Source organism: Apteryx rowi, unplaced genomic scaffold, assembly GCF_003343035.1.
Source record: "Apteryx rowi isolate R43461 unplaced genomic scaffold, aptRow1 scaffold_242, whole genome shotgun sequence".
Classification (NCBI taxonomy): Eukaryota; Metazoa; Chordata; class Aves; order Apterygiformes; family Apterygidae; genus Apteryx; species Apteryx rowi.
Window position 1 is genome coordinate 700,879 of NW_020448775.1, and position 15,523 is coordinate 716,401.

The 15,523-nt window shown below is 36.3% G+C and overlaps 1 protein-coding gene across 2 annotated transcripts in view; it reads left to right on the top strand.

Moving 5' to 3' along the window:
• Positions 1-15,523, top strand: part of NALCN (sodium leak channel, non-selective) — a 237,119-nt gene that overhangs the window by 36,426 nt on the left and 185,170 nt on the right. For both annotated transcript variants that reach the window (XM_026066533.1, XM_026066534.1), the window contains exon 6: positions 9,839-9,993. In XM_026066533.1, the coding sequence (XP_025922318.1) occupies positions 9,839-9,993 (155 nt within the window). The remainder of the gene's footprint in view (positions 1-9,838; positions 9,994-15,523) is intronic.

A 15,523-nucleotide genomic window follows, 5' to 3' on the forward strand; every position in this document is an offset into this window, starting at 1 on the left:
GTTCCATCTGAACATGAGGAAATACTTTTTCACTGTGAGGGTGACAGAGCACTGGAACAGGTTGCCCAGAGAGGCTGTGGAGTCTCCTTCTCTGGAGATATTCAAAACCTGCCTGGAGGCAATCCTGTGCAACGTGCTCTAGGTGACCCTGCTTGAGCATGGAGGTTGGACTAGATGATCTCCAGAGGTCCCTTCCAACCTCAGCGATTCTGTGATTCTGTTATTCTGTAATTCCCTATATTTGATAGAGAGCTGATCGGAAGGTATTTTTATATATACAACCCAGGTAAGTCTGATACACAAACTTAGGTTTTTTGAAGTGATCCTGGACATACTTCAAAGTCAAAATGGATGCAGTCTTCATCTTAGATTGTTTTATACATTTGAGTTCATGTCCTAAACTGAGGCATTTTTCATTCTTCTAAATAATTCTCTAAAGAAATGCTTTATTGGACTGTAATACATGCTATAGGTATTAGATCACTTCAACATGTAAATCAGCCTAATTTAATACACATTGGTGAAATTATGCAGATTCATGCAAGCTAGGTAGATTTGTTTTTAGCTCTTCTCTTTTATTTTCTGTATTTTAGCACTTTCTTATAGACTCAGCTTCGTTCATTGTGTGAATTCTATTAATTTATTGTGTGAATTCTATTAATTTATCTTATTTTGCTTCCTGTGAAACAAGTCTCACATTAGTATATGTATCTTGGAATTGCTATTTGAATGCAGCTCCCTGATGACTAATTGTAGCAATCAAAAAAATGGGCTGTCATATGGTTGTATGCCAGGTGACACTTCATAAAATCTCAAAAAGGCGTCATTCATGCATACTACCTTAAGAATAAATCCATACCAGGACTTTCGAGTTTTCTTTTTCGAACTTTGCTTTCTAGTGCTTGGATGTACATACCAGAACTGTCWATAGGAAAGATTTATTTTTCTTACTCATTATTCTGTGGATAACTTCAGTGGCCTTGTTCCTCTGAAGAGTAATGACAGGGTGATTTGAATTTAATTTCCTCTAATTCCAGTAATTAGCGATCAAACCAACAGGTTGTCAAAACCATTAAGTATCTGCAAGCATCCTGTTCTCATATGGGCAGTGGCAGCACTGGCTTTGCGTAACACAAATGATCTGTCACAATGATATAAGTATGGAATTATCCATTTTTTGACTTTGGCACCTATGTTAGGAACCTAAGTGCCTTAAATTCCCTTTCTAGCTTCTGGAGAGAGAAAGGTACTTCTGGAATGCAATTCAACCCACCAACATCCAAATCATCCTCTGGAGATTTGTTTTTTTTCTCTCTCTCTTCATTGCCTAAAATGAGGTGGGATAAGAGCTAGAGCTACAGCCTTTTATTGTGACACTCCTTCTAGTGATTCACCTAAGAGGTACGAGCTTTAAGGCTGGAGCTTTAACACTTTGCTGAGAGGACCGTGTGAAAACTATCAGAAAAATAGATACCAAAACCTGAAACTGAGATAAATAATCAATAAAAGATCTGAAATGAATGCCAAGATGACAAGATGTGCCTTGGGGCAGAGATACTGGAAGACAATATATTAGCAGTAGTAAAATATTACAGTATCTGTATATTGAATTTAGGATCAAAAGAAACAATTAGATCATTAGTCTGTCTGTCTGTAAATTACAGGTTTATATTACCTTTCATTCTGTTTCCATTGTATGCAGCCTTATAGCTTACACCTGACTTGAGTGTGTCTTCTAGGTATGAATCTGTTCTTGATCAAAGTATCAGCAGAAGAATAATTCACAAGCAAGGGAACTTGTTAGTTTACACCAAAAGTGAATAATTTTCACTATTAAAAGATATGTCCCTAATTTATCATTTTAGTCTGGCTTCAGCTATTAGCTTTCTATTCTTCTTGTACTTTTTTATGCTAGATTACCAACAATCTTAATTCCCAATATTTTCTCTATGTGAGTCCATTTACACAAAATAATTTAGGCACCTTTCAATATGCTTTTTAATAAGCTAACATGATTTAGCTATTTAAGTCTCTCACTGCAAAACATGTTCTCCAGTTTTCTCATTTTCATAGCTTTTCTATGATCTTTCCCCACTTTTTCAAATATTTTTTAAAAATATGAACACAAAACTATGTAGTATTCATCATAATTTGTACCAGTGCCATACAGAGAGGAACATTAACTCATTACAGTCATGCTTATAGTCTGGGAAAGCACTGGCTCTCTTGCCACAATGTTATTATGAGAAATATAAGAGAATTCACTGTTATATCCTCCCTTGCCAAACTCTCACGTAGTATCTATATTCTACAATATAGTATTTCCACCCTCTTTTATTCCCTTTATTCTATAGATTAGGCTTGCTTTCAGTTTCAGCTTGCTTTCAATAATTCCACCTGTATAACTTTGCATTTTACTGGATTCAGGTAACCAAATGGTCCAGAAAGCTTAGTTTTGCTTCCCTGTTCTCATTGTTATTTATCTCTCTACCTGTATTCTTGATTTTATGTTTGTTTCTACCTCATTGATTATGGTAGATCATGATGATAGTTTCATTGGCAAGTATTTTTTGAGATGTGAATCAATCATGTTTTCAGCCCACTTAGCATGTGTTTTACTGATATTATGTAGTGCCAGCCTTTTAATCAATCATATGTTATTGACTGAATTGCCTTACAAAATCTAAGATAGGAAGTTTCCATAGACAAATCTGAAATCATATCAAAATCGTGTTAGTATAATGAGAATTATTTTCTGTAAATCCACAATGACTGCCATCAATTCTGTTCGTGTTCTTTATTCTATATCAATTGGACTTTGTATAAGCTCTCTCATTCTTTTGTCTGGGTTGATGTCAGGCCCACCAATCATGCTGTTTGTCTTTTAAAATAACGGCACATTAGCATTCTTCTGGAATTTCCCTGCTATTCCAAAATGTATTAAAATTAATAAAAGAGATGAGAGATACCCTCAGATATTTGGGCTTGTTGATTTGAATATAATTATCCCTAGCAGATATTGTCTAATATCCTTCTCAGTTACTAATTCTTGAGTGGCAAAATCTGTGTTTGCCAAGTTAAAATGTAAAATAAGGAATGTTGCCAAAGCTTAAGCTTTGTGTTTGTAGTGTCCCTAAAGTCGTGAGTCCTTGAAGCATGCCCTATCTTCATCTTTTAATAATAATAATAAATAGTCATCAGAGACAATCTGTTACCAGAAAGCTTTGAAAGTTTTATGGTTATAATTACAGATATAATTATGAGAAACATTAAATATGGATGATGTTTTCACGCTCACAGTTTAAAAGATAAAACAGATTTTGTTCTTTGACTAAAAACAGGAAATTGGTTCTCTAAATATGGTCCATGATGACTTTAGACCTAAGTTTGTCAAAAAGTAAATCAAAACATTAAAAATGATCCATGAGAATGCTAAGACTGTAAAACATCAGAGAAAGAATTTTGCTTAGAAATAATTGTAATCCTTAAGGCAGAGAGGTACTCTTTGAAATTTCTTCAACTATCATCAGTGATTTTGGATGATCCTATTATTGTATTATCTAGAACTTGTAATGACTTTAGCAGCAGCATTGTTCTAAGTTGCAAGCTTTTTCCACATAATCTGGAAGATCTAGTGAATGAGATTTTCAGGAGAACTCAATTATTGTATGGCTGTCATGTACTGAAGTTTGTGGTTATATATGTGTCTGGCTTTGGTGACAGGAGAGTTAGCTGACAGTGAGTATTCTCTGAAAAAATGTGCCCAGTAATGATGATAAATTACTACTGCAAATTTTAGAAATATCAACAGCACTAATTTAGATATGAACATCTTCCATGCTAAGTAGAGGTCATAATGAGACAATAATTATGAAAGTGGTTAAAAAGAAGCCTTCACGATAGAAACAAATTTCTTAAAAAAATTCTAATGACTATATCATGGTGTTATTATTCTAACAGTTCCGAGGGACTAGTGATGTTATTGTTAGGTCTTTCTGTAAAAAGAGCATTAGTCTAAGGAAGTAATTTAGCAACCATCCATTAATAGAAATTGTATGTTCAGAGTTTCCCAGTGGATAAAATGGAATTGATTGGGTTAGTACAGTAAGCTTTAATATATGGATTTGGGAAAAAGTCACATGTAAAAAGGCAAACAAAAGGAAGTTTGTCTAGGTACGTAGATTGTTTTCATGATCACCAAGCAAAAAATAAACTTTAATCCCTCCTCCCTTTTGTTTTTCACAAGGAGCCGATTAAAAAGAAAACACTTTTCCTTCTAAGCTTCATGCCTTTTAAATTCCTAGTGTCTCTGAAAAAAAGGCATGACTTGGAATATAAAAGAAATATTTTTTAGCTACCTAGTGATGACAGAAACTGTATAGTAATGGACCTGACCTGCCTGAGCTTTTAATAGGACCTACTGTAAACATTCTTTTGCATAACATTACTGGTATAATGTTGTTACAGAAACCTAATCTCAGATTTCCTGATTCATATGGGCCATTAATTATGGATATACCAGTAGGTGTGTGTGTGCGTGTGTGTTTGTTTGTTTGTTTGTTGCATTTTGGTAGTTTACCTTCTTTAAGGAAAGTCTGTTGACTAGAAAACAAGGTTCTGTGCTCTAAAATTGGAGGGTGGTAAAGGTGGAAAGCAAATTAAGGGACTGATCATATAGCTTATTGGCCATAGAAACCATCATTTTTTAACTTGAAGGAACTGATGCAATTATCCATGTAGGGATTTAGTGCTACTTGAAATAACCTAATGTATCCAAAACTTTCAGGTATGACATGAGACCTACAGAGACTTGTAACCTCCTAAATCAGCAGCTAGAGGTTGAGTGGGTTATCCTCAGGCATTCCAAATGGCACTAGCAATCTAACTGAGGACAGCCTAATTGAACCCTTTGCCTTTTGAATAGACTCAATTGCAGGAGAGAGCATTAAATCTAGAATGCAAAGTGTCTGTGACTAAATAGAGCTTATTCTGCAGTTGATGTGAAAATGTATTCTTTTGTACAATTAAATGTATTGGAAATGCTGACTATGAAATTAGTATTTGCTACCCTGTGTATATCAGATCTGTGACCTGAGAGGTTCAGTTATGATTAGTCTGCCAGTTTATACATATATTAAATTTATATTTTGCTCTTCAAAGAAATCTCCAAAAATATTGTTAAAATCAGGATGCTCATCAAATAGCTGGCCTTATTTTCCCACTATGAATCCAGCTTGTAACTGACATCTCATTTCATAAAATACTGATGTAATACAGAATTTAAGGCTTAAAAATATGTTCATGGTCTATAATGATTGTCCAAAATAGTACAATGAAGTTATTTCACAGAAGTAATGACTCTACTTTTAAGAATAAAGACAAATGAACTAGATCTCATTTATCTATTTAAAATAAGAGAGCAGTATTAATAATGAGATAATGTGTCTAAAGTCAATGTAGCCACCGTAAAGCCACCGTATTGCTCAAGAGAAAATGTTTATTGAGTGATCCTGGCCCAGAACCAATTTATTCCAGACTCCAAGAACTTCATACTAAGGTCATGAAGGTCTGAACTTCAGTGTTTGTTTTAGGTTTCTCTCGTTTCTATGCCTTCTCAGTGGCTTGTTGCTTTTGCTTGTGCTCTGCCAATACTGCAAAACAAGAAATGATCTTTAGAAAAATGTATAGGAATCAAACAAATTTTTCAAAATTGAGTGCTCAAAGTTAGACATCTAAATTCATGTAACATCAAAGGATGCTGAATCTATGAATTCTTGATGTCTTAAAGAAAATCTATCTTTTATCAATCATCTGATTCAAACCTATTTCTGTATTAATGCTTTCTATAGAGCAGTCTCCATTTTGCATTTAGATTCTATCACTTTCTGAATTCATGAGTTGACATTAAATCGCAATTATTGAGAATAGCCTTTAAGCTCTTCAGAACTGAAGTCGTTCTCTATTCTCATAGGTATTTGTCATCCTTCAGCATATGGTTTGTGTAGATTTTGATGAAGTGGAGTTCACGCTGTCCCCCAGGTCATTAACAAAAATGGATAGCACAGATCCCAGTGCCAGTTCCTCTGAGATCCCAGTTAATGTATTGCTCCCTACTTGGAAGCTGTGCAGTTGCTACTTACTTACTTCATTATCTGTCAGCCATTTTTTATGCCTGCTATGGTATTTTTACCTAGGTAGTAGTTCTTTGGCAAGCAGCCTTGCAGAGCTTCGCTTTGGCACAGGGAGAGACATGCAATTCTTCTGTACTAATGTAGAAAATAATTCAGCTCCAGCTAGTTCATGTTTCATTATTGACTTCTTTTCCTAATTCAGTAATTGAATCAATTTCTTTATATCTTATCAATATATTTCCTTATTAGTTTTTCCTGTAATTTTTTGGATCTGGGAACTACATAAGTAGGCTGGTAATTTCCAAAGACTTTCTGGTGATATGTTTAAAAATTAATAGAATACCAGAAGAAAAGAACCGTATTTGAACTCCATTTCTATTCTTGGCAGAGAAAGTCGGGTTAACAGAAAATAGGTCAAATAAGTTAGGAATTACCTCAGGGAATTTGACTCTTAAGTTGTTAAGTACTAAGGTCAAAACCTCTCCTTAAAGAACAGTCCTAGTAAAGAGATGGTACTCAGAGAGAAGAGATTGTGTTCAGATGACTATGGTGGCTGAAAGACCTGTCTTGCTGCAGATGCCATAGCAAAGGGGCACATGTACTACTGAGACACATTAATTCATGTTGTTCTTGTGATGTCCATATGTATGTATGTATGTATGTGGTCAGAATGTTCTTCAGGCAGTTAAAAACATGTCAGAGTAGCATTCCTATGTCTTTTACAACGATCTTATTATCAAAGGATTCTAATCAAGGGATGTGAGGTCATGTATCTAGTTCTGTATGCTTTACATTCCTATGCTGAACTCATTTCTCAGCTCACCTGTTGGGTTGATGGTGTATTTCATACACTTTGAATACTGTGCATGGATCTGAAATATTCAGTTGGTCTATGAGAATGGATTATTTCCTTTTTCACGTTGTGAGGATTTGTAACTTTATCAAGGCCCCTATTCAGCAAGATATTCAAGCACATTGCCTAATAGAACTTTTGAGAAGGTTAAAACTAGTTACGTGCTGAGTCTACATGCTGAATCTGCATTTTTATGTAGTCACTGTTGAGTATGTCCGACCTACTGGGATATGAAGGAATAAAACATTTTAAATCATATTATATTGGAAATGACTGGTGATATTCTAGCCACTACTAGGCTAGATGTTCCTGGCTGTATTTATTCACTATCCTGAACCAGAATACAAACTGCCTAATGACATCGGTCCAAAAGAGTCTGTACCTGTATCGGTACAGGTACTATAAGCAGAGATTCTTCCCTTTTGACAAAAATGATACTCCATGCATGGAGACAGCTTTTTTTCTTCAGACAGAGATTTGATATGATATAGAAATGGCCTAGTTTTAAATGAAGCACTTAAAATGAGTGCTTTGCATTGTAATGATTGAGACAGCAATACTTTTAATAATATGCCCTCACACTGCTAGCCTCTTGGATCTGAGGGATTTTCTAATGCAAACCATAATGTAAAATTCTTTAGCTCCCAGTAGCCTGGGCACTGAATCTGCTTGCGCCAATGAATTAATTTTGATTCATAAAAATATTCATAAAACATTGTCTTAAGATATTCTTATATTATAATGGCTTTTAGAGAGCAGTATCATAAATCTGAAGTGTTTGGATGAAATTTTTAAATCCTTGAGTGATGTATGCTGACCATGTTTACAAAAAGTTAAATAGCTACACATATGCTTGTATATCTGCCCGTCTTTCTAGTTACGCACATAGCTAAATTTTCGGGTTACTCTATAAAACTTTAGCTAAAGCTGTATATGCTTGTGTGTGCATGCATGAAGTTATGCATGGCTCTGGGCATCATGCAGAAATGGCTACRGAGTAAGTGCAGTTATGGTTATTTCTCTGCATTTACAATTGCCTAAGAAAAACTGTAGAAAGCTTCAGTTTCACAAGGACAAATTTAGACTAATCTTTTGCTATTGCATGCAGTGCATAAAAGCAAGAAAAATAAAGTAATTAAAGCTTCTGTTCACCCAATTTAGTTGTCAAAATGCATCTGTGAGTTAGATTAAAAGAAGGGGACTTTCACAAGAACTGTAAGGTACTAATTTCACTAAAGGGCAGACAGAAAAGTTTCACCTGTTCTGTGGACAAACAAGATTAATTAAAAAAAGATGATGAATTTTAAGATTCATCCTGAGGCTTCAGGATAAGGGGGTGCATACTACAAGATTTTCTTTTTAGCTTTGGGTGGTTCATTTTGGTTGTTCCTATATCAAAAGTCTCTGCAGGAAGTAGGAAACAGCCTGAACATGAAAGGAAAACTGCTGTGAATTGCTTTTTTCTCAAACCAGAACTGACCCTGACTGGCTTTTCAAGTCTAATTTGAAATTGCACTGGGACTGAATCAAAAATCAGGATTTCTATTTGCTAGGTCAGAGTCAGAATATAAGCAAGATGAAAAATGGATTTTCTTAGCTGTGCACTTATTCAGCAGAGTTGGAGCTGTGTCATATTGCAGCCTTTCTTCTCTTTGGTTTACCCAGTTGACTCATAGTACAGCTAGCATGAATCCTCACTTCTGCACTGTGGTACTGTGCTGTGTTGCTTTGTAAACCATAACAGGGACCTGTTCAGGACAGGGATTTTTTTGCTAAGGTGACCTCTAACTAAACAACTTCTTGGAAGATGGGGGTGACCGGTCTTTGATTCTGGCTCTTCCATGGCAAAGAACTATGTATTGCTATAATCAAGTGTGCCATAAGCACCTACAAGAATTAACTGCCTGAGCTCCTCCTTACCAAAGTTTGAGGATACTTTGATTTATATTCATGTGTGCATGCCAGCAGGCACAGATTGAACAGAACGGGGAGCCACAAACAACTTCTCTCTCTCCTGTTAGCTACTGTGTCCCTTAATGCTGGCACTACCTGAGTTCCTGTTGCAGTGCAGCATGACAGAGCAGCTCCAGTAGTATAACCCCATGTGCCAGAGGAGCTGGGAAGGCAAGTGATGCCCAGCCTCTGGCAACAATAAAATGAGATGACTAAGCATCTCTCTGGCCAACACACTGGGTGGCAGGGCTGCCCATTGTCTCATGATCTTTCTATTTTTCAGTGTTACATTTACCAACGTGAATCTGTTTGAACCAGTTTGAGTCAGTTAAAAGTTTTTCACCTCTTTTACCAGACCGTTGTTGGCCTTGTCCAGAAGTGAAACCAAACTGTTTCAGTCACAGCTATACCCAGATAGTAACTCTGAAAATGTAGTGATTTGAATCCTTGGCTGTGCCAGTGAAAGGTAGCTATCTTATGTAGCTGTGGTAGAAACCTGGCCTAACCGAGGTACAAGAAACTAAATATATACTTGAATGGCTGGTGAGTCATCCATAACGATACTGTTAAGAGTACCAAAGCCACCTCAGGTAATGTCTGTGGAAGTCAAAGTCACAGTATTGACTGCAGTTGGACACACTCTCAGGATTTTCAAAGGAGTCCGAAGCAGTAAGTGTCCAAATTCCATTAAAGAGCAGTCAGAGCAGCTGTGTATTACCTCTTCTGTATGTCCTGGGGAGTCATAATTAGTTCAGAATTAATGCAAATAACATATTCCAAAGAACAACCAATAGTGAGAATAACAGCCGATACACTTCTTGCCTTAGTCCTCTCRCTTACAAGTATTTAGTTTTTCTATGGACTGAATTTATATAACGCATTAATTTTGTTTTTTTCACAGAAATGTAACTTGGAATAATTTAGCTATCCCAGACACCCACTGTTCCAGGGAGCTAGAAGAAGGTTACCAGTGCCCACCTGGATTTAAATGCATGGACCTTGAAGATCTGGGACTAAGCAGGCAAGAGCTGGGCTACAGTGGCTTTAATGAGATAGGTCTGTCCTACTGGTAAAATCCATTTCAGTATCCATTTAAAAATGTTTATAAAATGAGTAGAACAGATAGCTCGTATCTGTGCTGAAAAGATATCAAGTGCAATCAGTATTCTGCTCAAGTAGAGCACGTGCCAGAAAGAGAAGCTGTGCTGTTTGCTTTGGAATGATAAAGTTATAATCTATTTTTATACTGCCTGGGTTCCCAGGATTTAAAAATTTTTAAAACAATGTCTTTATTTAAGAAGAGGCAACAGTTCATTATCACCAGTATGCAAATATAATGACTAATTTCTGTGTTTTATTTATGATTCATTTTAGAGTATATAATGGTCTCATAATTCATCCTATTTGTCTAATTTTAGTAGTAATTCTTATTCAAAAACACCCAGAATTACTTTGATAATCACCTTGGTACTAAGGGGCAGGGGGAGAGAGAGTGAGAGCATGTATATCTGCGGCAATCTGGATCCGCAATGTGTAAGTGAGAACTAGAACCCCCAAAGTGATTGAGAGTTAAGCAGATTTTGCAGTGCAGCTGTGATGTGTGTTCTGTGAGAAACACCACAAATCAACAAGAGAATACCTTCTCTGCTAGCTGGAATATGTGGTGTCATTTCCACAAAGAAACTTGAGTAGGAGCACAGAGCAGTAATTCAGCTGAAATATGGCAAAAATATGCTGAAGCAAAATCCATACCCAGATGGAAAATATGCAGTTTCCCTGTCAGAGCCTTGTGGTTATCTCACATGCATTTCACAGACAAAGGTCCAACAGGAGCCTGCAGTGTACATTTTCATAAACACAGGTAGGGAAGTCCCTTCAAATGAGAAAGCGTGCCTGCAGGCCATATTCTCTTTGATGTTTCTCTCTGGCTCCAGTAAGCTTTCTTTTCATTTTTCCTGGATTGAGCTCCAGACAATAGACTGTTATCCTGGCCCCAGCTGAACTTGAAGGTAATAAAAAGGTTTAATGACTGAATTACTACAATCCAAGACTTTTTTTGAATACTGAAAGCCTTTGCAGTCCAAATCACTTCATTTGATTGCCAGGTGGCTGAATATACACACTGAGCCAGAGGGTTACAAGAAATAGATTCACAGTTCTGTCACGACAGGTACTCTGTGATACTAAAAAGTTTCTGAACAAAAACTACCATAATGTGTGCTTTTTTTTTCTCTCATTATAAAAGGAGAAAGCATCCAAATATCATTCTGTTTTTCCTGGAATCCATAAGTGTCCTTGTTGTACCAGTACTGCTAGCTGTACTAGCACCACCCATGGTACCTATCTTTATATAAAATTTGTCTTTGGTAGATCTCAGAGGACAACCTTGTGTGATCTTTCAGACAACTTTCAGCATATCGTAAGTTAGTGGCATTCTGTCATGCCTGGGTAAACATGAGCTGAGTTCACACTAGAAGCTGAAAACATCCACACACAGGTTCTCTAGTTTGAGATAATTTGGCAGTGGAGCGTGGGATAAGTACATCACCAGAAGAATTATACCTCCGACTGAAACTACCCTTCTTATCTTGACATGCAAAATTAGTTGTCATACCTACTAGGGCATTGAACGCTGTTATTCTAGCTGTCTACCTGGTCACTGGGGAAAAGTAGCTGCAATGCCTTGGACAAGCTTAGGTGGGTAGATGATTTGAACAAGGCTCAAAGTGCTTATTAAAGGAGGCCGGTACTTCTTTACTGATGGGAAGAGTTTGGCAAAGACAGGTGAAGTCAAAGGGTGCCTGCAAAGCTGGTTAAAAAAGCAGGGCTAAAACTCTGGTCTCCTGGGTCCCAGTCCTATGCTTTATTGATATGTCTTCCTGACTGCTGCATTTTAAAGATAAAAGATTGCTAATAGTCATAGGAGAATTATATCATTGATACATGTTTTTTGTCTAGAAATAGGTAACTAGGTCGTAAGCACATCTCAGTACAGCAGCCAGAGCTTAAATTGAAAATCAATTGAAAGCTGATCACTAAGCTTTAAAATATTGGATGAGACAGAGCAGTTATGCCACTGTTAAATAAGTTAAATAAGCTTCCTCAAATTAGGAATGTTAAAAATAGGGTAATAACCAGCAAGTTTATCAATATTTTATAAATCTCCATTTGATGATGCACCTTTGTATGTAGTTAACAGGTAAGTAATGCAGTAGATCTTTCCTGTGTAATTATAGTATTTTATTGTATACATTCATTGATGTTTTACTTGCAGATATTATTATGCAGCCTGTCCTGTTGGTTCCTGAAATGTATCATTACAAAAATCACAAGAGCACAGCAGTTTGGCAGTTACCATATAATCAGTGCCACTTCATTTGCTGTATATAAATACAAGTTATGCATATTTGAATTTGATCATTTCTGTTACTTTTCTTCAAAGAGAAAGAAAAGGGAGGCTTTTTACGATTTTATTACAGAGTGAAGACCAAATCTGTCCAAATCAGCTGCAAGTTGATTGATTTTTTATACTGTGAAGACTATGCGAAGCAGGTAGTTATATATTTAGAAAGTCCCTCAATTTTGGCCATATTCTTTTCCCACTTTTATAAATGATTTTGGCTTTAAAGGGATAAAAATTGGAAAAGTAATGTAAGTTTTGGTACTTGACAAAATATTTTCATAAACATTTAATTCCCAGGCTTTCTTTTTAGTTTTGAGGTGTTCTGTTTATCTGTTTTATGCATGTGTGTATGTATGCATTTTTGAAGGAAGAACATAGTTACAGACTATAGATAAATAGGGCTTGAAGACATCTTGACAAGATTATGTAGTCCACCTTCTCATGTGAAGCAGACTTCAGTCTTTCCAAGCAATCTATTGCAGTGCTTCATTATCCTTATTCTTAAGAAGATTTTCCTAAAGTCTAACATGAATCTTTCTTTCTGCAATTTAAGATCATAATTTTGCACCTTATTCACTATGGATATAGAGAAAACATTAAAAAGAGCTTTTCTGCATCTTTGAAGACTATTATTATGCTTCTTCTACCCTTTAGGGCCCTGCTAGGCCATATAGCTCCAAAATTTTCAGTTTTTTGCTGTAAGACTTATTTTTTTTATAAATCATTTTTGATTTATAAAAATCTTCTCTAGACTTTCTCTAGCTGATTCACCTCTTTGCTGAAATGGAGTACTGGCAGAGTACTTTATGGTTTTTTAAGCTGTATTACTGCTTCTACATCCCAGTGAGATGTTTTCCATTTTTACAACAGCATGATGTGGGTGATTCATATGCTTTTCTGATTTGTTACAGCCCTTGTGTACATTTCTAAAGAACTGTCATGATTGTTTCGCATTCCATATTTGTTTACTTGATTCTTTTTAAATGTAGAACCTTGCACTTGTCCCTGTTGCATGTCATAATTTCTAATTTTTAGACTATTTCTTCAATTTGCCAAAATCTTTTAGAATTTTAATTCTTTCCTCCTGAATGCTTGCAGTACCCTTTAGCTTACTTTCATCCGAAATGTGATGAGTATAATTTATTTTCTGTCAACCTAGTCAATAATGAAAAAGTAGAACAAAACCAAAAACAGACTCTGATGGAACCTCATTTGATAGTCTCTTTTTCTGACAATGTTTCATTAATAACTGCTCATAAGGACACTTACCAAATGGCTTTGCACCCGTCACCGAGTAGTTTCACCTAGACATATTACCCTATGTAAAGCTTCTTTAAAATTAAGATGTACAGCATGAATTGCTTCTCCTCTCTTCACAAAACCTGCTTCCATTCTGTGTTTGTGCAGCAGTAATACAATCAGATTCATGCCATAGGTTCTATGTTGCCTGCACACTTTAAATATGTAATAATAATACAATACTCATGCCTGTTGTGTGTGAGGCTGATTTGTCAAACTTGGACCACGTCAGCAGATATCTACAGCTAATGCCTCTGCTGTTCTTCAACTTATGTATTTGTAGATTAGATGCAGAATGAAAATAACACCAGGCAGCCAATTCACCAGCTTTATCAGTGTAATCTGTAGAGAGAGTGAAGTTATTGAAAACCAGGTCACTTCTGTTTGGTCACACCTTGGAAAAGTTATGAGCAATAACCACATTGAGTGGAGAACCAATTAGCTAAGACTTCAGGACCCCAAATCCCTTATTGTATGAACTTCTGAGACAGGAGGAAGTAACAGCAGAGAAAGAATAATCTTCCCCCTAGGTTAGAGCAACTTCAGATGTTAAAGGTTCCAACTGATGGGAGTTTACAAAAAATTTTACTTTCTTCTACTTGTTCATGAACTCAGTAGAAACCCAAGTACTCTTCCCAGCAGTTTGATGCAGAACTTGACTTCTTAAGTAGGTGTTGTTCCTATACAGTGGGAGCCTTCATATTAAATGAAGTCTTTTATCCATCAGGACGCCTGGAATATTTTTCAAACACTACCTGTGGGGCTGAGTGGGAGTAAGAGAAAGGATATGAATGAAAAGCTGGCTGTGTGGATGTGGGTGGAAAGCTCCTTACTACTGATGATACTGGTATAGTACTGTCAAGCTTTTCTCTTTCTCAGGCTTCTTAGCTGATCTTGATTCACACTCCTATGAAAAAGTTGACATCTGTTTCATATTAGAGCAGCCTTCAGCCTTGACTCCCACTGACAGCGTCAGGTGTATTCACAGTTGGCCTGTTTCTGATTTTATTCTCTTCTTCTCTGTGCTTCTCTGTACTTTCCCCAGCTATGTTTAACTCCATAGAGTGTAACTGATAGCATGAAGTGCACAAAAAGGGATGGGCTAAACACTGAGAAATATGACCTTTTTTTTTTTTTGAATAAACCCCAGTACTTGTACAATCGGGCATGTGATTGTATTTGCATATGTATTTTCATCTGATATATCTAAAAAGCATAAATGTGGAATTAAATAAGAGCATGAAAGACTTGGCAGTTGGAGAACTGTGGAAAGTACTTCTGTCTTCCATGCCATTGTTTGTCTGAGTGTATGTCTACCTTTAGTTAACGTATTTAATATGGCACTATCAGGCCAAACTAAGGATGTTGGTAGGGTTATCTGCTGCTGGAAGGGGTGCCACAGAGACACAAATATGCCAGAACCCCTCCTCCATCTGCTGTTGCTGTATTCTGAGCAGTTTTCCTCCTTGTCTGTGCTTTCCACACAGTACAGATTCTTTTGCGTTCAGATTTTTGAAACATCTGGCTAGTAATCATTCCATATGCCACATGGGTGTAATACTGTAATCATCTACAGATGTACACCTGCAACTACATTACTGATTTTACTCTTCTCAAAATCCTACAGATTTTTTATCATGATTTACAGTGTTACATATTGCTTCAAATATTCTCAAAAGGAAAAGGAAATCCAGAATGAAAGATACCTTTATATTCTGCAAGTAAGGGAGAGAAGTTTTATGCCATGAAAGATCTTTTTGAAGAGAGAAGCAAGTGATCTCATTCCATGCTGTATCACCAACCTATATGTCATTACTAAGGCCAGTACCCCATAAATGATAATAATTACATCTGGTACCTGCAGAGACTATTTGCCAATGATGA